General features: G+C 49.6%; 1 protein-coding gene across 1 annotated transcript in view; it reads right to left on the bottom strand.

Annotated features, from left to right (window-relative positions):
• The window catches only part of CATSPERD (cation channel sperm associated auxiliary subunit delta), a 42,511-nt gene that overhangs the window by 5,591 nt on the left and 15,013 nt on the right, over positions 1 to 21,907 (bottom strand). The window contains exons 9-20 of the mRNA XM_068534993.1: positions 19,955 to 20,105; positions 19,102 to 19,197; positions 13,592 to 13,674; positions 13,034 to 13,210; positions 10,851 to 10,964; positions 9,928 to 10,017; positions 9,135 to 9,193; positions 7,361 to 7,439; positions 6,849 to 6,901; positions 3,927 to 4,001; positions 2,440 to 2,568; positions 1,027 to 1,210 (exon numbers count right to left, since the gene is read on the bottom strand). Coding sequence (XP_068391094.1) covers positions 1,027 to 1,210; positions 2,440 to 2,568; positions 3,927 to 4,001; positions 6,849 to 6,901; positions 7,361 to 7,439; positions 9,135 to 9,193; positions 9,928 to 10,017; positions 10,851 to 10,964; positions 13,034 to 13,210; positions 13,592 to 13,674; positions 19,102 to 19,197; positions 19,955 to 20,105 — 1,290 coding nt within the window. The remainder of the gene's footprint in view (positions 1 to 1,026; positions 1,211 to 2,439; positions 2,569 to 3,926; positions 4,002 to 6,848; positions 6,902 to 7,360; positions 7,440 to 9,134; positions 9,194 to 9,927; positions 10,018 to 10,850; positions 10,965 to 13,033; positions 13,211 to 13,591; positions 13,675 to 19,101; positions 19,198 to 19,954; positions 20,106 to 21,907) is intronic.

A 21,907-nucleotide genomic window follows, 5' to 3' on the forward strand; every position in this document is an offset into this window, starting at 1 on the left:
CATACCCGAGTTGTAGGAGCTGCACGCTTTAAAATCGTTCATTATCGGTTATGTCAATTTCACCTCGGTTAAAAAAATAAATAAAACCAACGTTACCAACCAAAATACATGACCAAACTCACTCGATGGAATGGGGTGTAAGGAACGGGTGAGGCTGCGGGCTTTTAGGAAAGCAAATACAAAATTAAGGAGCCAGGAGTTCGCGCTGGAACCGGCTTTGGGCGAGAAGAGCGCGCGCCCCCTGCTGGTGACGTGGCCGCATTGCGCCGTGTTCTTGCCCTTGGCGTTGAGAGGCCGACAGTGGATGGAAACTAATAAATATGCGCCAGAAGCCCCCCCACCCCCAGAGGAACAATGCGATGTCTTCCTTTCACTGACACCATAACCTTATTTGTCAATCGTGTACCAACCAACGTTCGTGATAGAAACGCTCGTTGAGCAGAACGGACCGTAAATATAATCAGCCCCTTAAATAATGGGCATTTGGATGGTTCCAGAATTTTGCACATCATCAGCAGTGTGCTCCATGAGCGCCTTCGTCCCTACACCTCCGATCGTCTGCGATTCCCTTGGGAGAGATTCCCAAAGAGTTTGGGCGTCGTACATTTCCATCCCCTGACGCCCCACCTAGGGACTGAATGTCTGCCCCGCCCCCCCCATTCATATGTTGAAACCTAATCCAGAAGGTGATGTATTAGGAGGCGGGGCCTTTGGGAGGTGATTAGGTCCTGGGGGTGGAGCCCTCCTGAAGGAGATTGGCACCCTTATAAAGGGACCCGCGAGCGCTCCCTCGCCCCTTCTGCTGTGTGAGGACACAGAAGGCACCACCCAGGAACCAGACACCAAATCTGCTGGCTCCTTGATCTTGGACTCAGCCTCCAGAACCGTGAGAAACCAATGCCGCAGGGTCTATGGTGATCTTTACAGCAGCCTGAACAGACCGAGTCGGCCCCCAATACACAGTGGGCCTGACCAGTCGTCGCCTTCTGCGACCTGTTTTGGGAATAATCAGAGCGCAGGCCCTACCTCTCGGTCCCAGGCGAAGGGCCCTTTGTCGCCGGCCGTCTTGGCGATGGTGGTCCAGTTCTGCGGCTGGGAACTGCAGAGGGCCATGTTGGCCGTCAGGGAGTACGTGTACGTGAACAGCCCGTTCACCTCCAGCAGGACGTACTCGGCCTCGACCACCTCCTGGAACTTTCCTTCCCTCCACCTGGGACACACCAAGCACAGGCGAGGCTGCTGGGGGGCCGTCGCGGGAGGGGGGAAGGCTGGGGGCCCTGCTGTGTTGTGAGACCATCTGGGGGTGGTGGGAGGTGGCAGAGCAGGGCAGGGCCACCCCCCCACCAGGCTGACACTTCTGGGGCAGTCATCGCGGATATGCAGTGGCAGGTGGGGACAGGACACTGACGGGGTCGGGGTTGGGGACTGGGGGTTGCTTATTTTTTGACACCTGCCAACATTCCAGAGGTATACATTTAGGGCGGTGAATTAGGGTTGTTCTAAATCCTTATTTGGGGGGGAATTCCTTGGTGGTCCAGTGGTTAGGGGTCCAGGCTTCCATAGCCGCGGACCCGGGTTCCATCCCTGGAGGGGGAACTAAGGTCCCCGCAAGACGCGGGAGCCAAAAAAAAAAAACAAAACCTAAAACTTATTTTTGGATGCACGTTTGTCTCCTGCCAGGTTGGGGCTTACTACCCTCTTCTGATGGGACCTTTCCCTTGTTCCTCACCCCAGGCCGGCAGGCACCCCACCACGTGGCAGCTCTGAGTTAGGGGCGTGCCCGGCCCACAGTCTCACCTGGGTGTGGGACTGAGGCCACGAGGAGCTAACACGTGACGTTCTAATGAACCTAAGTGTTGCCACCTGTGAGTGGCTTCTGCTGCCGTTCAGTCCGTCAACAACTATTTAGTGCAGCGGTCCGCCGGGGGCGGGGTGGGGATGGGGACGGAATGAAGGAAGACAGAATCCACGGAAGGGGGCAGAGCGAGTGGCACGGCCTGAAATGTGTCCCCCAAATTCCTATGTGAAGCCCTAACCCCCAGTGCGACTGGATCTGGAGGTGGGCCTTTAACGAGGCAATCGAAGTCGAGTGACGTCATAAGGGTGGGCCCTGAGGCCACGGGAAGTGGCAGCCTCTGCGGCCAAGGAGAGAGCCCTGGGGGAAGCAGCCTGCCCACACCTTGAACTTGGACTTCTGGCCTCTAGGACTGTGAGAAAGTCAAGGTCTGCTGTTTAAGCCCCCCAGTCTGTGGTGTTTTGTTAAGGCCGCCTAGCTAAGACGGGGAAGGGGAGGGGATGTGTGAGCTGAGAGCTACGGAGGGAAAAGGCAGGGAGACGATGCGGCCAGAGCAAAGGGGTGGAGACGGCTCTGGGGGCTTGAGATGATGGTGAGGGCGGCGGGGGGCTGGCGGGGTGGGGGACTGGGGGGTGGGTCCTCACAGCTCCACCACCGGCTTCCATGGGGTGTCGTAGTAGACGAGGATGGGGCAGCCCAGCTTCTCGTAGTGGTAAGGCACCTCCAGGTCCTCCGTGGCCTTCTGACCCCGGAAGTTGGGGTCGTAGGCTTCCCTGTGGGAGAGCAGGACACAGACATGGGCGAGCTCCCGCCAGGCGCCCGGACGTCCACCCATCCACAGCCCCGCTTCTTCCCTGCACATGGGGTCACGTTCATGGAGGCGTGTCTGAACGGGGGATTCAGAGTCATGGTCGAAATGACCTTGGGGCCCCTGCGGTGGTTGACATTCCGGGTCCACTTAGCTGGGCCACAGCACCTCGACTGTGGTCAGATGTGATTCTGGGTGTTTCTGTGAGGCTCTTCTTTGGGGCAGAGGTTAATACTGAAATCAGTAAAGCAGTGCTCTCCCTAATGTGGGTGCAGCTGGAGGCCTGAGTAGAACAAACATGGGCATCCCCCAGCAAGAAAGAAGTCGGCCTGCGGATGGCCTTGAACTAGAACTGCAACTCTTCCCTGAGCTGCCAGCCCCCAGCCTCCCCCATCAGACTGTGGACTCACCAGACCTCCACGATCCGGGAGCCAAGTCCTTAAAATAAATCTCTGTCTCTGTCACTCTGTCTCTGTCTCTCTGTCTCTCTGTGTCTCTCTGTCTCACACACACATCCTGTGGCCTCTCTCTCTCTGGAGACCCTGACTCACACACTCTCATGCCCCCGGGCGCTCTGGCTGCAGCCTCACTGGTTGGCAAGTCCTGCAGCGCCAGTTTCTGTCTCAGCCGTGGGTCTGGATGGGGGACGGACTCTTGGCTTGTGTTGGAGGGGGGAGGGTCACGTCGTATAAGACCCACGAGTGTCTTCCCATGCCAGGGGGTTGGTGGTATGCACCAGTGTGGGAGGGGCTCTCTGTGCCACCCTGCAGAGGGGGTCACCTTGGCCGGCCACCCCCTTCTGCCTTGGCTGGACAGTGTCTGGCCAACTCTGCTAGCTGGGATGAACAGGGGACCAGGCTCCAGGAGCTGGTGGCAGGCTGGGGAGGGGTCTGAAGCCTGGCCCAGCAGGTGGCAGAGCCTGGGCAGACCTGGGCCAGGGGCCCTGCCACATCACACTGATTCCCTGAAGGCCCAGCCACCTTCCCTACCTGTCTGCTCGCTCCCTCGGATTCCTTGTGGGCTGGATATCAATTGGCAGGGTATCAATTTTAAAATGATTCTTTTATTCCTTTCTTCAAAAAAAATTTTTTTTTCTTTTCCATTATGGTTTAAAAATGATTCTTGGGACTTCCCTGGCGGTCCAGTGGTTAAGACTCTGAGCTTCCACTGCAGGGGGTTTCAATCCCTGGTGGGGGAACTAAGATTCTGCATGCTGGCGCGGTGCGGCCAAATACATAAATAAAAATTTAAATAATGATTCTTGATTCGCCTTTGGCTCATGCACACCAAATGGTCATGTGTGTGTGTGTGGGGGGGGCTCACCTCTCAATGATGTAGCTGTAGTTGTCCTGAAGGGCCACGGGGTCGAGGACGCCATTGTAACAGGCTGAGATTTCACTGCGAGCAACAAAAGATGGTGAGAAGCTTCCTGAACCCATGCGGGACCAAAGAATTGTGAATTGTTCCCTTTGACATATGTTATCTCCGCACTGGTTGGATTTTGAGCCCTTTCTTACTTTCTTGTTCTCCAAGATGCTCCAGGCTCATCTTGAATCTTCCCTGCCTGGCCTAGAATCAGCCGTTTCGCCAAGGAGCCCTAATTCCTTGTATTGGAGAATGATGTTACACGTGGAGATCTGGGAGCTGGGTGTCCTGACTTTTGAGACAATCCTTTCCCTGTTTTTCTTTGTACTGTTACCATCTGTGCATGTATCCTTAAGCAACATGCAGTCATCCCTTGGTATCTGCAGGGGATTGGTCTAGGATCTGCCGTAGATAACAAAATCCGAGGATGCTCAAGTCCCATAGTGGGGGCCTCTGTATCCTCGGGTTCCACAGCCACAGATTCAACCGACAACGAACTTAAACACGATCCATCCTTGGCTGGTTGAATCCGCGGATGCGGAACCTGCAGATACAAGGGCTAACTAGTTTATTTTTGCCTGATTTTGGATTTTTTTTTTTTTTTTCTGTGCCACCCAGCTTGTGGGATCTTAGTTCCCCAACCAGGGATGGAACCTGTGCCCCTTGCAGTGGAAGTGCAGAGTCCTAACCACTGGACTGCCAGGGAATTCCCCTGATTTTGGACTTTTAAGACTAGAATCATGCTATGTATTCTTTTGATTCCATGCCCACATTTGTATGATCCATCCAGGCAATTCTGCCCCGTTTGTTTTCACTGCTGTGACATTCTGTTGTATCAAAACCCTGCACTTGGTTTACCCATCCTTCTGTCGATGGACATTTCAGTTGGCCTGCTTCCAGCTTGGAGCTATTCAGAATAATGCTGCTGAGAACATTCTGGAACCTAGATCAGTGCAGATGTGCATGAGTGGACTTGCTGGTGGAAAGAAGTGCTTTCCAAAGCAGCCGAAGAATGTACATGCCCACCAGCAATGTCTGGGGGTTCCTGAGGCTGCCAGGGGGTTCCCATCCTTATAGTACTACCTTCCAGGCTTTGTCAATTCTGCCATGCTTGTGCTGAATATCGGTCTCTAACGTAGCTTTCATATTCATTTTCCTATTGAAATTGACCACTTTTTCAGCACCTTTTTGTGTTTATCAGCCTTCCCCCCCCCCTTTTTTTGGGAGTGCCTGCTCAAGCCTTTTGCCCATTTTTTCTATACGTTTGTCTTTTTTTTTTTTTTCTAATTCGTAGGAATTCTTTATAAATTCTGGATACAAGTCCTTTTTTAGTTACACGTGTGGCAAATACCTTTCCCACTCTCTTCATGGCAGCAGCTTTGAAAAGATTGTTTTAAAGACTTTCCTGCCATATGTTCTAAATATTGATACATCATTTATTTATTTATTTATTATTTTTTTAAAAATTTATTTATTTTATTTATTTTTGGTTATGTTGGGTCTTTGTTGCTGAGCACAGGCTTTCTCTAGTTGGGTGAGCAGGGGCTACTCTTCATTGCGTTGCATGGGCCTCTCATTGCGGTGGCCTCTCTTGCTGTGGAGCACGGGCTCTAGGTGCGCGGGCTCAGTAGGTGTGGCGCATGGGCTCACTCGCTTCGCGGCATGTGGGATCCTCCCAGACAAGGGCTCGAACCCATGTACCCTGCATTGGCAGGCGGACTCTTAGCCACTGCGCCACCAGGGAAGTCCCTGATACATCATTTATTGACTCAATAAAGCGTTTCCCTTTTGGGGAGAAAATCTGGTAAAACCGTCACTTGACTTTATTATTGCCCCATGCAGTGGAGCGCTGAGGCTGGCTTTTACCAGCTCCGAGAGCCAGCTGTTATATCCTCAGGAGTTTCATGAGCCAGTAGAGACTCACTTTGGTAGCGATTTATAGGCTCCATGGGAGCATTTACACCATGGGAATTGGCAAATGCTACAAATCAGGGCTCCCCCAGAACTGGCTGTTGCCCATTTGCTGGTACACCACCACCCTAAGGGGAAAACATGTGGCAGTTTGGCCAGTCTTCAGGGGTTCTTCCTTTCTTTTTCTTGGTTTCTCATGGCTGCGTTCCCTGCGGTAACTACGGATCCTGGAGGCAAAGTTCCTCAAATTTTCATCAGGCGATTAAACCCAAAATCTCTGAGCAGTTTTATAAATTTATTTATTTAATTTATTTATTTTTGGCTGCATTGGGTCTTCGTTGCTGTGCACGGGCTTTCTCTAGTTGCGGTGAGTGGGGGCTACTCTTCGTTGAGGTGCGCGGGCTTCTCATTGCGGTGGCTTCTCTTGTTGTGGAGCACGGGCTCTATGCGTGCGGGCTTCAGTAGTTGTGGCACGCAGGCTCAGTAGTTGTGGCTTGCGGGCTCTAGAGCGCAAGCTCAGTAGTTGTGGCGCACGGGCTTAGCTGCTCCGTGGCATGTGGGAGCTTCCCGGACCAGGGCTCGAACCCGTGTCCCCTGCATTGGCAGGCGGGTTCTTAACCACTGCGCCACCAGGGAAGCCCTCTCTGAGCAATTTTAATCAAAATGAGGAACTCAGGGACTAAAATGGAGAAAGGGAATGAGCAAAGGATGAGGGAGCAGGGAGAACATGTAAATTTCACCAAGTCGGTGGGGGAGGGGCAGCCACCCACTGTAGACTCTAACTTAATCTGTTAGGATTATTTATTGAGTTGTTCGTTATGGAAATGTTAAACATATGCAAAAGCAGACAGAGTAGTGCCACCCGATTTTAGCAGTTGTGAAGTAATGGTGACCATCTCATCCAGTCCCCACTCCCCACCTCGCCACCCCCCACTTCTCCCCTCCCCACCCCAATATCGACATACTCACTTCTGAATGACGATCTTCTTCTCCAGGTCACAACCGACTGAAATGAGGGCTGTCTGCAGCGGCGGGGGAATGTGGGGGGGAGAGACAAGGCAGGGATGGGGATGCTGACCCCGGTCAGCGAGCGCACCATGAAAGCCCACGAGGGGGCGCACTTGATGCAGCAGGGACCAGAAACCCTGCGCCTGGGTCGCAATGCGGTGTCCAGGTGCCTGGGACTCACAGAGTCAAGCCCTAAGAGCCTGCCTGATCTATGGGGCACCGCTAAGGTCCCGCCATCTGATAACCCCCAGCTAGTACACCTGCTCCGAGGTTGGTGAGTCCTGAGGCACAGCCCTGGGGGAAGACGATGGGGAAGGGGCAGTGACCTTGGCAACCAGGGCAGAATCACCTCCATTTCCAGAAACTGAGTGTGAGCTTAGCCAGCCCCTAGGGGACAAGCCAGCCCAGGCCTGCTGTCATCAGTCTTAACACTAAGGACAAAGAGTATGGGACAACAGAAGTTTTGGTCATACCAGTGGCTTAAGGTCCAAGCATGAAATTTCTTTGTTGGCTATGTCCAGAGTGATGGTTGATATTGTGGGTCTCTTTATGCTGCAAGGCAATGGGAGTGTGTGTTATTGCAGTAAAAAGCATCGACAACCCACCCATTCATTTATCTATCCATCCACCCATCCACCCATCCACCCATCCATCCATCCATCCACCCATCCATCCACCCATCCATCCACCCATCTATCCATCCATCCATCCACCCATCCACCCACCCACCCACCCATCCACCCATCCATCCATCCACCCATCCATCCACCCATCCATCCATCCATCCATCCATCCATCCATCCATCCATCCATTTCTCCATTCATTCATTCACCTGTTCATCCAGTCCGTCCAGAATATTGACCAAGAACGTCTGCTCACACATGGTGGCACCACCCTCCCTCTAGTTTCTACCTCTTCTTGAGTCAGTTTTGTTAATTTATATATAATTACTTATTGAAAAGAGCATCTGAGCCCCAGTTTTATTATCACCTAGCTGCATATAATGTTTTCTCATTGTTCTTTTAACAGGTTCGGTATCCATACTTTTATTTTCATTTTTCATTCCTATTGTTCATTTTAATTCTGTCTTTTCTCCATCAGGATTGTGGTGTCTTCTGAAGAACCAGCTTTATCTTACATCTTGACTCTGTGCTGTCTTTTTGTTCTCTATTTAATACATTCCAGATTGAATGAACCATGGTTCATTCCCTTCCCATAATTTCTTTTTGTTGTCCCCCTAGTTCCTTATGTTAAATATTTAGTTTATTTATCACTAGGTCCATTTTTTTTCCTCATAATAAAAGTGCTTGGGCTATACATTTTTTCTCTGAATATATTTGAGCTGAATTCTTTGATTCAGAGGTTATTTACAAGCTGTTTCTTTTACATATATATAATTTTTTGAGAAACTACCGTTTGTAAAGAGTTTTTAAAAACATTTATTTTATTGAAGTATAGTTAATTTACAAAGTTGTGTTAATTTCTGCTGTACAGCAAAGTGATTCAGTTATACACATATATATATTCTTTTTTAAAAAAATTTATTTATTTTATTTATTTATTTTTGGCTGTGTTGGGTCTTCATTGCTGCGTGTGGGCTTTCTCTAGTTGCCGCGAGCGGGCTTCTCACTGCGGTGGCTTCTCTTGTTGTGGAGCATGGGCTCTAGGCGCGCAGGCTTCAGTAGTTGTGGCCTGCGGTCTCTAGAGCACGGGCTCAGTAGTTGTGGTGCATGGGCTTAGTTGCTCCGTGGCATGTGGGATCTTCCCGGACCAGGGCTTGAACCCGTGTCCCCTGCATTGGCAGGCGGATTCTTAACCACTGCGCCACCAGGGAAGCCCTGTATATATATTCTTTTTCAGATTCTTTTCCGTTATGGTGTATCACAGGATATTGAATCTAGTTCTTGTGCTATACAGTAGGGCCTTGTTGTTTACCCATCCTATATAATAATAGTTTGCATCTGCTAACCCCAAACTCCCAACCCATCCCTCCCCCTTCCCCTTTGAAACCACAAGTCTGTTCTCTATATCTGAGTCTGTTTCTATTTCATAAATAAGTCCATTTGTGTCACAGCTTAGATTCCACAAATAAGTGATATCGTATGGTATTTGTCTCTCTGTAAGAGTTTAATCATTCTTGCCTTACTGCCCTTGGAGTGGGGGAGTCTGGATCTCAGCCCTGATTCCTTGGCTCCCGCTGAGGGGACACCCTGGGGCCACCCAACCACATCCGGGTGATGACATACCTGGAGGTGAAGTTGGGGTCAGCCCTGCCCCAGTGCTGCTGCTGCCTCAGTGAAATGTTCTGCAGAAGCAAGAGAGAAAATGCAACTACAACAGTGGAACAGCCCAGGGTGGTCCCACAATCAGGGTTCAGGAGAGATGGAGGTCAGGATGGGGGTGTTGGGAGGAGGAACCCGGGAGCCATCCAGCCTGCCTCTGGTTCTAAGCCCGTGAAAGGCTTCTGGAAGCTCATGGGAATGACCCCCCTTCTCCAAGCTCCCTGCCTTTGTCCTGGGGACCCACAGTGGGGTGTGACTTAGTTTCCCCTCCTACTTAGCTGTGATGTGACATGCTCTGATCCAAAGAGTTTGTTGTGGTCTGGGGTCAAGTCCCAACTCCCTGGTGTGACTGTGAGGCCTGGCTCTGCCCTGTGGATCCCCCACACCCATATTTGGCCAAGACCCTCCCGGTGGCCCTGGTTTGCCTCCTGATGCCTGGGTTTACCCAGCTAACTCAGGTCTCATGCCCTCCCCGGGTGGGTCAGGCTCCCCGCCACATCCTCCTTGCCCCTTCTGTGTGACACCTGATGCCCTCACTCTCTGGGGGACTGCGGCCTGCCTGGGGTGGGGGAGGGGCAGGGGCTGTGTCCCCTCAAAATTCCGCAGCACCTTATCTGGGTGTGTGTAAGGAAGGGAAGCAGGAAGGAGGTCCAATGAGGGACACCGTGAGGTGGCTGGACCTGGCCCAGTCGGTCAAGGCCGAGCCCCTCTCCCGTTGATCCAGGTTTGGGGGAGGTAGGGGGAGGGGCGAGCTCACCAGTCTGTGCTTGGTGTTCCCGTCGTAGGTGTAGCCGTCCTCGTAGATGACAGCCTGCAGCCCCAGGGAATGGGGGTTGCTCACCATCACCTGGGGGTGGGATGGGAGACGCACGCGCTGTACGGCGCCAGCAGGCGTGGCGGGGAGCAGCTGAGGGCGCACCCACAGGTGACCCCAGTCCCCCTTCAAACTGAAGACCCAGCTTGCTCTGCAAAAGCAGCTGCCGGCTCCATCCCCAAATGCGCACCCCACCCCACCCCCGCCCCCGTGTCATCCACACCCCCTAACTGTGGCTCTGAGTCCCGTTGTGCAGACAGCCTGGGGTTGCAGCCCTGCAAGACCCAGAACTGTCCCTGGTGCGCGGAGGGGCCCGTCCTGCGGGGCGGGGGGAAGGGGGGGTGATGAGAGAGCACAAGGCAAGAGCCAGAGCCAGCCTGGCGCCCCCTCGCGGGCCCTGGTCCCAGCGGGCTAGACATCCCCTTGAATCCTTACACTGGTCCACCCCCCTGTTTTCAGCTTGATTGTTTGCGCCCAAGAGTCCAGGCTTGGACACGTGGGTTTCAGGTCCAGGAACGCCCACTGCTTTTCAGGCATCCCCTCCAGGAGGGAAGCCGGCGCTGGCTGAGCTGAGAGGAATAGGCATTTTTGGAAAGGTTCTGGGGCAGCTCCGAAGAAGGGTGGAGAGCCGGCACAGAGGTAGTGGGAAAGGAGGCTGGGCCGGCACATGGACAGCCGCGGCCAGGCACGTGGACACTGTTGAGGAGGAAGAGGAGTTTCTAGGGGGCTTCCTGAGTGAGTGTTTCTTCCGGGAGGTTGCCAGGGAATTTCCAGAGCCTGGGAATTGTGGGCACAGGACGTGAGGCCAAGGGTGCTAGGGGTGCCAGGTATCAGCAACACTTGTCAAGCAGATAAAGTGTCCTCACTAGTGGGACTGGTGATGTGCTGGGCCGGGGTATCATGAGGGCCGTCAGCTCCAACTCACTGTTCATATCAATGGTATACATTTTATTTTCAAATTCTCCCTGCAGAAGTTCCACCTAGTTAGAAATGAAAAAAAAAAAAAATCCATCAGTCAATCATTCAATCAATCAAATCAAGCCTCTGTTCCCCAAACTACAGGGCAAGTGGTCAGTGGCAGGAGGGGGTTCCCAGGGATGGAACCTTCCAGTCTCTGGGGTGCAGCAGCCTGGGCTGTCACTCAAGCCACTGTCTTCCCCGCTAGACCCTGCACCCGCAGAAGACCCTCAAGGTTCCGCCCCCCACCCCCACCCCGGACACAGCCCCTCTTCTCTCCAGAAGTACCCTGGCCCCTCCACTCCCCGCCTGACTTCTGCAGTAATTGCCTCCTTGCTTGCGTTTCTTCCTAGAATTATTGCCAAGCGTGCATTCCTAGATGATATAATTTTTCTGTTAGCGAACATTTTGTCTTTTTAAGTCTCTTTCAATCCACAGCGTCCCCTCCATCCCCTTCCTTTTCATTTCTAGACGTCATTGAAGGACGCAGACCGTGGGACCTGTAGATTTCCCACCGTCTGGATTTTCCTGGGGCAGATGGACACACGTTCCTATGTGCTCTGCCTTTTTGGCAGATTGGTGGCTGGATCCATCAGATTAGGGTGGGATCGAGTTGGCAAGACCCAGCGGGTGATTGATATTCCATAGGTGGCACGTAACGGCCCGCTGTCTCTCTTTTCCGACGCTGGGGTTGCCACAGGGTGATACCTTATCATTTTGTTTTCATATATTCACTGGAGTAATTTTATAAAGAGACCCTTTCCCTGTGCTATTTGCTGACCCAGTAGAAGGGTGTGAAGGAGAGGAGGAGAAATGCTTGCATCGTGCCTTTTATTTATCCCATTTTTAAGACAGTGGGTTGGTTGCCTGCCGTGCTAGGAGGGGAACCAGTAAGTTGCTTCTGATTCCAGGTCTGGGGTTGGCAAGGAATGACAAGATTAACTGAAACGTCCTGTCCTGGCAACAGGACTCATGATTGCCTGTGTGCATCCTGGTCTCCTGGTGAAGGCGGCGTCTGCCAGGCTATTTACCCTGTCCAGACTCTATTCTTTAAAAGCAAATCGCTAAGGCCAGTCCACACTCAGGCAGGGGGCATTCAACGCCACCTCCTGGAGGGGAGAGTATGTACTTACGTTATTTGGAACTCTTCTGTGATGGAGAGGTGTCTCCCATCCCTTTATTTATTCAGTCATTTATTTACATTGGTATGGACTCGTGTATATTTATTTTGTACTGTAGCTCATTATCCAATACTGTGTTATTTTTGTGACTCACAACTATTTCAGCTTTCATCCATAGGATCTAGATATGCTACATAGTCGCTTTGTCTTTCTTGGTGGGGAAACACTACTTGCTAACGCCATCTTTCTCAGAACAGTTTCAGTGGCCAAATACTTGCATAAAAGCCTTGCTGTTGCTTCCTTTCTCTATCTCTCATTCTCTCTCTCTCTTTTTTTTTTTAAATTTATTTATTTATTTATGGCTGTGTTGGGTCTTCGTTTCTGTGCGAGGGCTTTCTCTAGTTGCGGCAAGTGGAGGCCACTCTTCATCGCGATGCACGGGCCTCTCACTATCGCGGCCTCTCCTGTTGCGGAGCACAGGCTCCAGATGCGCAGGCTCAGTAATTGTGGCTCACGGGCCTAGTTGCTCCACGGCATGTAGGATCTTCCCAGACCAGGGCTCGAACCCGTGTCCCCTGCATTGGCAGGCAGATTCTCAACCACTGTGCCACCAGGGAAGCCCTCTCATTCTCTCTTTCTTTCGTTTTCCTGCACTTTGCATAAAACCAGCAATTCCCAGACATGCCAGACACGTGATTTCAAAGACCCACAGGAAAATGCTCAGGGCTGGGGATTGACATTTTTACTGTGGCAAGTAAAGAAAATAAGAAAAAAACCTGTTCCCATCTATTAGCACCATCATCTCATAAAAGGATGTTTTAGACAAAGTGTGTTTTATCGATAAACTGTACATGGCACAGTTGCCTTTCTTTTTTTTTCATTTCACTGATCACCATGGACTCAAAGGCCCTTTGGAAATGGACACTCTAACATCTTTCTGGAAATTAATCCACAGAGTCACGACCACATACTTTGCAGACATCAACTTGGAGTTGGGGATCCATGAGAATCGCCTGGATGTTCACGGGGCACTTCTGGAAATCAAAAGCTGGAAAGATTGAGTCAGGAAGCGGGGTCAGTATTTCAAGCATCCCCACGTCAGTGAACATCAGGACCGCCTCTTCGGACCAGATGTTTTGGTCTGCAAACTAAGAGAAAAATGACTTCTGAGGTCAGCTGATTCTCATTCTTTTTTGAGGATTTAACCTTTTTCTTATGATTCATATTTAAAGAAGGTAGACCAAAAAAAAAAAAAAAAACCCAAACCCTAAGAAACCAAAAAACCGAGCAAAGTCATAAGTACACTTTGTTGAGGCACCTACTCTTCAGTTGTAAAATTAATTAAAGTTACTGTTATATTATCACTATTGCCATTAAAAATATTATTACTATTTTAATAACTAGAGCAATTTCTTCAGAAAAAGGATCAGACAAAAGAAAAAAAAGAAAAAGAAAAAGAAAAAGGATCAGACATTTGAGAGGAAGACCATTATTCCTTACCAACCAGGCAGCACCGGGATTTTACCTACTTTGATTAGAGAACTTGACAGGATTCCCAGGCTACCATAGTATAAATGATTCTCCCGAGTTAAAACAGCCAGTTCGTTTTCATCTAGGGAAAACCAAACAAGACAGAACAAAAATTGAAACAAGCGTTGTTTCCATGGACAAAAATATAAAATATATTAAATATTAAAATTAGAAAATTACCCCAAATTCCATCATACAGACCAGGGGTCAGCAAATTTCTTCTTTAAAGGACGAGATGGGGACTTCCCTGGTGGCGCAGTCGTTAAGAATCTGCCTGCCAATGCAGGGGGACATGGGATCAAGCCCTGGTCTGGGAAGATCCCCACATGCCACGGAGCAACTAAGCCCATGCACCACAACTGCTGAGCCCGTGCGCCACAACTACTGAAGCCCGCGCGCCTAGAGCCCATGCTCCGCAACAAGAGAAGCCACTGCAATGAGAAGCCCACGTACCGCAACGAAGAGTAGCCCCCGCTCGCTACAACTAGACAAAGCCCATGTGCAGCAACGAAGACCCAACACAGCCAAAATAAATACATAAAAAACAAACAAACAAATAAATAAATAAAAGGAGAAAAAGGACAAGATGATAAGGATTTTCTGTTTTGCTGGTCATGTGATGTCTCTTACAAGTATTGGACCCTGCAAAAGCAGCTTATGGATAACTTGTAAATGGATAGGTGGAACTATGTGCCAATAAAACTTTATTTAAAAAAAACAAGTGGTGGGCTGGAATTGGCCCACGGGCCATGGTTTGCTGACCCCTGTTTTAGGTAACGACTGTTAGTATTTTAGTAAACATCCTTTCCAGTAGTTTTATATATGTGGGGATTATATTCTGGGACCCTTCAAGCTGCTTTATATTTTTTTCTCTTTTTTTTTTTTTTTGATAGTACAAGTTCAGTTTATTTATTTATTTATTTTTTAATTGAAGTATAGTTGAAATATATTTTTCTTTCCTTCCATGTACATGAGTGTACTTGGCCCGTTGGCATTCTGGTGCCTGGATGAACCATAACTTATTTAACCAATGCTCCACTGATGGACATTGAGGTTGTTTCCAGTCTTTGGCAGATACAGAGTTCCAAGGAATGCAAGACATCATTAAAAGGTCTTTTGAGAGGGGATGGCAAGATCCAATGTACATTTTTATTCTGTTTAAAAAAGATAGGGGGCTTCCCTGGTGGCGCAGCGGTTGAGAATCTGCCTGCTAATGCAGGGGACACGGGTTCGAGCCGTGGTCTGGGAAGATCCCACATGCCGCAGAGTAGCTGGGCCCGTGAGCCACAATTACTGAGCCTGCGCGTCTGGAGCCTGTGCTCCGCAACAAGAGAAGCCGCGATAGTGAGCGGCCCGCGCACCGCGATGAAGAGTGGCCCCCGCTTGTCACAACTAGAGAAAGCCCTCGCACAGAAACGAAGACCCAACACAGCCATAAATAAATAAATAAGTAAATAAGTAAATAAATAAATAAATAAATAAATAAATTAAAAAAAAAAAAAAAAAAAAAGATAGGGACTTCCCTGGTGGTCCAGTGGTAAAGAATCTGCCTTCCAACGCATGGGATGTGGGTTCGATCCCTGGTCAGGGAACTAAGATCCCACAAGCCGTGGGGCAACTAAGCCTGCGTGCCACAACTACAGAGCTCGCACGCCTCAACTGGAGAGTCTGAGTGCCACAAACCACAGAGCCCACGCGCTCTGGAGCCTGCGCGCCGCAACGCAAGATCCCGCGTGCCGCAACGAAGAGCCGACACAGCCAAAACGGTCAGTCATTCAATCAATCAATCAATCAAACAAACATAAATAAAATAAAAACGACAAGGAGGTTTTCAGAAGCAGCAAGGTTTGGGGCTCTACTGACACCTGGGGCAGGATGGTTCTTCGTGGCGGGGCCGTCGTGGCCACAGTGGGGTGTGGAGCCGCATCCCAGCCTCCACCCAGGAGATACCAGGAGCCCCCCGAGTCGTGGCGACGCCACATGCCTCCAGACAGTGCCCGGTGTCCCCAGGTTGAGAGCCAGCGGTTAGATGGAGAAAAGGGATCCCTCAGGGCAGCGGTAAGCCATGGGATGAGATTCCAGATACACAAACCTGAATGCAATCCTTGCAAGTCTGGACTCTATTCTTTAGAACATAAGGAACCAATCCAGCAATCCCACTCCTGGCCATATATCCAGAGAAGGTGGAAACGCTAATTCAAAGAGATACACGCACCCCAATGTTCACTATTTGCAGCAGTCAAGACATGGAAGCAACCTAAATATCCATCAACAGATGAATGAACAAACAAGATGTCGTACATGTATAGACAGTGGAATATTACTCAGCCATGAAAAAGGAATGAAATCATGCCATTCGCAGCAACATGGATGGACCTAGAGACGATCATATTAAGTAAGTCAGAGAAAGACAAATATCATATGATACCATTTACATGTGGAATCTAAAAAATGATACTAATGAGCTTATTTACAAAATAGAAATAGACTCACAGACATAGAGAACAAACTTATGGTTACCAAAGGGGCAAAGGGGGAGGGATAAATTAGGAATGTGGGATTAACAGATACACACTACTATATGTAAAATAGATAATCAACAAGGACCTATTGTATAGTACAGGGAACTATACTCAATATATTATAACAACCTATATTGGAAAAGAATCTGAAAAAGAATATATATATTCAGTTTTATATATAGATATGAAACTGAATCACTTTGCTGTACACCTGAAACATTCTAAATCAACTATATACTTCAATAAAAAAAATAAAAATTTAAAAATTAAAAAAAAGAAAGGAAGGAACCATTAAAGATTCTAGACATGGGAAGTGATGTGTACTCATGGTTTAAAAAAAAAAAAAAAGGAGGGGGAAGACAACCCAGAGAATGGGAGAGAATATATCTCTGATATATATTCTCATCCCATCTCTGATAAGGGACTTGTATCCAGAATATATAATAATTCAGTAATAAAAAGACCAACAGCCCAATTAAAAAATAAGCAAAAGATCTAAATGGACATTTCTCCAGAAAAGATATACAAATGGCCAATAAGCACGTGAAGAGACCCTCAACGTCATTAGTCAGTAGGGAAATGCAAGTCGAGGCCACAGTGAGATACCACTTCACAGCCACTAGGACGGCCCTAGTAAAAAAGACAGAAAGCCAAGTGTGGGTGAGGATGTGCGGAAATTGGAAAGGACAAATACCGTGTGGTCCCACTCACAGGAGGTCCCTAGAGGAGTCACATCCATAGAGACAGGAAGTAGGATGGTGGGGGCCAGGGGCTGGGGGAGGGGGACGGGGAGTTCGTGTTTAATGGGGCAGAGTTTCAGTTACACACGACGAATACGTTCTAGAGATTGGCTGGACAACATTGTGCCTATACTTAAAACTGTACTGCGCACTTAAAAATGTGTTCAGAGGGTAGATCTCATGTTAAGTGTTGTTACCACAATAAAAAAGAAAATGATGGGTAATGGAAAAGGCAAACAGTAGAATGACTCACGCGATAATACGATACCATTTACATAAAAAGCAACCACCACATCTATCCCCCTCCCAAGTTATTACAATAATATTAACCATATTCCTTATGCTGTATATTACATCCTTGCGACTCATCACTTCATAATGTAGGCAAATGTCAAATCACTAGGTAGTACACCTGAAACTAATATAATAGTGTATATCAACTCTATTTCAATAAATGAAAAGAAAAAATGGGGAAAAAAGGAAAAAAAAAAAGCAACCACAACAAGCTACACAGATGGCGCTGTGCATTTTCAGCAGGTCCATATTTAATACATGTTGTGAGGCTTTCAACTGGCTAAAAAGATACTTTCCAGATTCCTAACAGTGATGACCTTTAGGAAGCCAAAGAGGGGCCTGGATTCAAAAAGCTGGTCAGGGCTTCCCTGGTGGCGCAGTGGTTGGGAATCCGCCTGCCAATGCAGGGGACACGGGTTCGAGCCCTGGTCTGGGAGGATCCCGCATGCCGCGGAGCGACTGGGCCCGTGAGCCACAACTACTGAGCCTGCGCGTCTGGAGCCTGTGCTCCGCAACAAGAGAGGCCGCGATAGTGAAGAGGCCCGCGCAGGGCGATGAAGAGTGGCCCCCGCTTGCCGCAGCTGGAGGAAGCCCTCGCACAGAGACGAAGACCCAACACAGCCAAAAATAAATATAAAAATAAATAAATAAATAAAAGAGCCTTCCCTAAATTAAAAAAAAAAAAAAAAAAAAGCTGGTCAAAAGGACTTTAATTATAGTTGTAATGTTTTTTAAAAAAAAACTTTTAAAGGACCATGCATCACTGGCATAATTATAAATTACTTTTATATCATTACTTTCTATCATGATAAATTAACGTTTAACAGATAAATGGACATAGACAGTAGGAGGTAACTCAGTGATGGGCAAACAGGGAAGTATGGGATCTTAAAAGTTACATGGGTGGGACTTCCCTGGTGTCGCAGTGGATGAGACCCTGTGCTTCCAATGCAGGGGGCCCAGGTTCGATCCCTGGTCAGGGGACTAGATCCCACATGCATGCTGCAACTGAGAGTTCGCAAGCCACAACTAAGGAACCTGTGAGCCACAACTAAGGAGCCTGCCTGCCACAACTAAGACCTGGTGCAACCAAATAAAAAAATAAATAAATATTTAAAAAAAATTACACGGGGACTTTGCTGGTGGTCCAGTGGTTAAGACTCCGTGCTTCCACTGCAGGGGGTACGGGTTCAATCCCTGGACAGGGAAGATCCCACGTGCTGCGCTGCGTGGCCAAAAAAAAAAAAAAAAAAAAAAGGTCACATGACTCCACAGTTTGCTGCACTATTTGCCTCAAATAGTGAGGAGCAAAATTACACTGGTGGGTTTCATTTTACCTGACTGAACCAGCAGCAGGACAACAATTCACTGGCAAAGAACTCCTAGGGGTGCCATCTGTCATGGGCTGAATTGTGTCCCTTCCAAGCAAGATATGTTGAAGCCCTAACCCCCAGGACCTCCCCAGGATGTGGCCTGATTTGGAGCCAGGGTCTTTACAGAGATGATACGGTTAAGGTGAGGTCATTTGGGTTGGCCCTAATCCAATAGGACTGGCGTCCTTGTAAAAAGGGGAAATTTGGACACAGAGGGAAGATGATGGGAAGGCACAAGGGGAAGACGGCCGTCTGCAAGCCGAGGGGAGAGGCCTCCGAAGGAACTGGCCCTGCTGACACCTTGATCTCAGACTTCTGGCCTCCAGAACTGGGAGACAGTAAATGTCTGTTGTTCTAATTTGCCCAGTTTGGGGTGCTTTGTTAGAGCAGCCCCAGCAAACGATATCCAAATGACATTCCATTTCATTGTGAAAGGGCACAAAAGTTTCTGCTCTGAGTTCCAGAATGTGTAATAACCGTGTTTTGTTTCTGTTTTGGCCAGGCTGGATCTAGGGGGTCAGAGGTGAATAAGTCAGGTCTAAAGCACTTCTAGAAAGCTACCGACAGGTCGGGCACGCACTGGCAGCGACGCTGTGGATGGTGATGTTGGCTTCAGAGATGGAAGAATACAAGATGTGTTGTCCTTCTCGCACTTGGACAGGGTTGACCAGCTGACCTAGGAGACAACAGGGCAAATCGCGAGACATGTGCACGTATTAGGAAGGGGATCCCCCGCTGCCCACCTGGCCCCTCGGTTTACGACTCAGATGATAAAGAATCAAGGAAAATGCAGCCGTGAGATGCAATGCTGTAAAACTTTACACAGAATACATTAGGTTTAAGAAAATGCGACCCCCCGCCCCCCAATCTTCTTGGTGTGAGAGCTCTGAGGAATGGACTGGATACCAGGTGAACTGCAGGAGGATGCCTTTTACTCTACAGGTAACATGTAATCAGGCAGAACTTTCTTTCTGGAATGCCCCCCACCCCCCATGGCCAGGCCAGCCCTAAGCCCTTTTCTTGCATTGGAAGGAAACAGCTGTGTTCAGGTGGCCTGACTGGTACTAGGAGGCGTGCTGCAATTATGGGTGCTCTGGCAGCCACTGTTGTGCCCAGAGGTCCCTGACAGCACCTCCTCCTGGGGGGCTGCCTTTTGCTCTTCTCCTTACTCGGGCTGGTAGGCTGGGGCTCATGTGCCTAGGCCTCAAAACAAGATCTGCAGTTCCTGGATTTGGCCCCTCTGCCCTAGGCGTCCAGTGACTTTCAGAACCTGCCTACAGGGCCTAAATATCCCAGGAGGAGGAAAATGGGGGTTGGGGGGTCAAAGTGAGGATGGCAAAGTGACAGTGGGCTTGTCCTCATCCACTCAGGTCAGGGGAGAGAAAAAAATGACCGCTTGTGCTTGCCCCGCCCTGAGCCTGGGCCTCGCTCACCTGCGTTTCGGGAAACCAGCAGGCTCTTCTCAAACCAGAAGATCAGGATGCCTTTCTGGCCCGGGGCAATGAGGACGTCAAGGGTCCCGTTGTAGTCAAAGGGCAGCCCGAAACTGCGGTTCAGGGGGTGATCTGAGTAGCCGAACATGGCCTGAGAGAAGAATATTGAATCTTGAGCAAGAAAAGAAATGACCACGATAGAACTATGTGAGTCCATGTGCTTTGTCACTGGAACTTTCTTCAGACCTTATTACCTAGTCCGGTGGTTCTCAGCTTGGGGTGATTCTGCCCCCAGGGGACACCGGACAGAGTCTGGGCTCATCTGTGGATGTCATGACTTGCGGGGCTCCTGGTATCGAATGAGTGGGGGCAGCGTGGCTGCTCTACACCCCACAGCACCCGGGATGGGCCCTCACGACAGAGGACACCCCCGCGGTGCTGAGAGCCCAGCTCTCTCTCTCTCTCCTTCTGCTCTGCCACGCCCACGTTGGTGCCCTTGTACCTGGATTATTATTCAAGCTGATTTCCCAGGGCTGGTCCCCAGATTCTTTTCTTTTTTTTTGGCCATGCCCTGTGGCTTACAGGATCTTAATTCCACGATCAGGGATCAAACCCGGCCCTGGAAGTGAAAGCGCAGAGTCCTAACCACTGAACCACCAGGGAATTCTGCACCCGCGCCCCCCCCCCCCCATTCTTTTCCTAACAGCCTTTTGTGTCTTGTGACCCTCTAAGGGCTGGCTCTTACGTAAAGTCTAAATTACTCTCCGTGGTTCTCAAAGTTCTCATCTGCTCTTTTTTTTTTCTTTTTTAATTAAAGTATAGTTGATTTACAATGTTGCAATAGTTTCTGGTGTATAGCAAAGTGATTCAGTTATATATAAATTCTTTTTCAGATTCTTTTCTATCATCTGTTCTTTACAGAAGACCTCTGACAGCACTACACAAGGATGGAATTAAAAAATCCAACACTGGGGCTTCCCTGGTGGCGCAGTGGTTAGGAACCCGCCTGCCAATGCAGGGGACACGGGTTCGAGCCCTGGTCTGGAAAGATCCCACATGCCGCGGAGCAACTAAGCCCGTGCACCACAACTACTGAGCCCCCGTGCCACAACTACTGAAGCCCATGCGCCTGGAGCCCGTGCTCCACAACAAGAGAAGCCACCGCAATGAGAAGCCCACGCACCGCAACGAAGAGTAGCCCCCGCTCGCCGCAACTAGAGAAAGCCCACGTGAAGCAACGAAGCCAAAAATAAATAAATAAAATTAAAAACAAGAAACGAAAAAACACCTACACTGGGGCTTCCCTGCTGGCACAGTGGTTAAGAATCTGCCTGCCAATGCAGGGGACACGGGTTCGAGCCCTGGTCCAGGAAGATCCCACATGCCGCGGAGCAACTAAGCCCATGCACCACAACTACTGAGCATGCGCTCTAGAGCCTGTGAGCCACAACTACTGAGCCCGCGTGCCACAACTACTGAAGCCTGTGCCCCTAGAGCCCGTGCTCCGCAACAAGAGAAGCCACTGCAATGAGAAGCCCGTGCACCGCAACGAAGAGTAGCTCCGCTCTCCTCAACTAGAGAAAGCCCACGTGCAGCAACGAAGACCCAACGCAGCCAAAAATAAGTAAATAAATAAAATAAATTTATATATAAAAAAAAACCCAACACTGACATTGGTTCATAAGTGAGTCCCACCAAGACACTGGCATCCGTTTTCCAGAAGATGCACCGCGGCGGAGGGAGAGATTTTCTTCAGGATGGCTTGCCGAGTGCCTCCGAGTTTGCAGCAGGTGTACTTGGTTTGCAGGATCCTAGTTCCCCGACCAGGGATCGAACCCATGGCCCCTGCAGTGAAAGCGCCGAGTCCTAACCACTGGACCGCCAGGGAGTTCCCTGGGTTGCTTTCTAAGTGCCTCCTGGGGCGAGGAGAGAAGCTTAGCGGTCAGGGCGAGG

Source organism: Eschrichtius robustus, chromosome 2 (genome assembly GCF_028021215.1).
Source record: "Eschrichtius robustus isolate mEscRob2 chromosome 2, mEscRob2.pri, whole genome shotgun sequence".
Classification (NCBI taxonomy): domain Eukaryota; kingdom Metazoa; phylum Chordata; class Mammalia; order Artiodactyla; family Eschrichtiidae; genus Eschrichtius; species Eschrichtius robustus.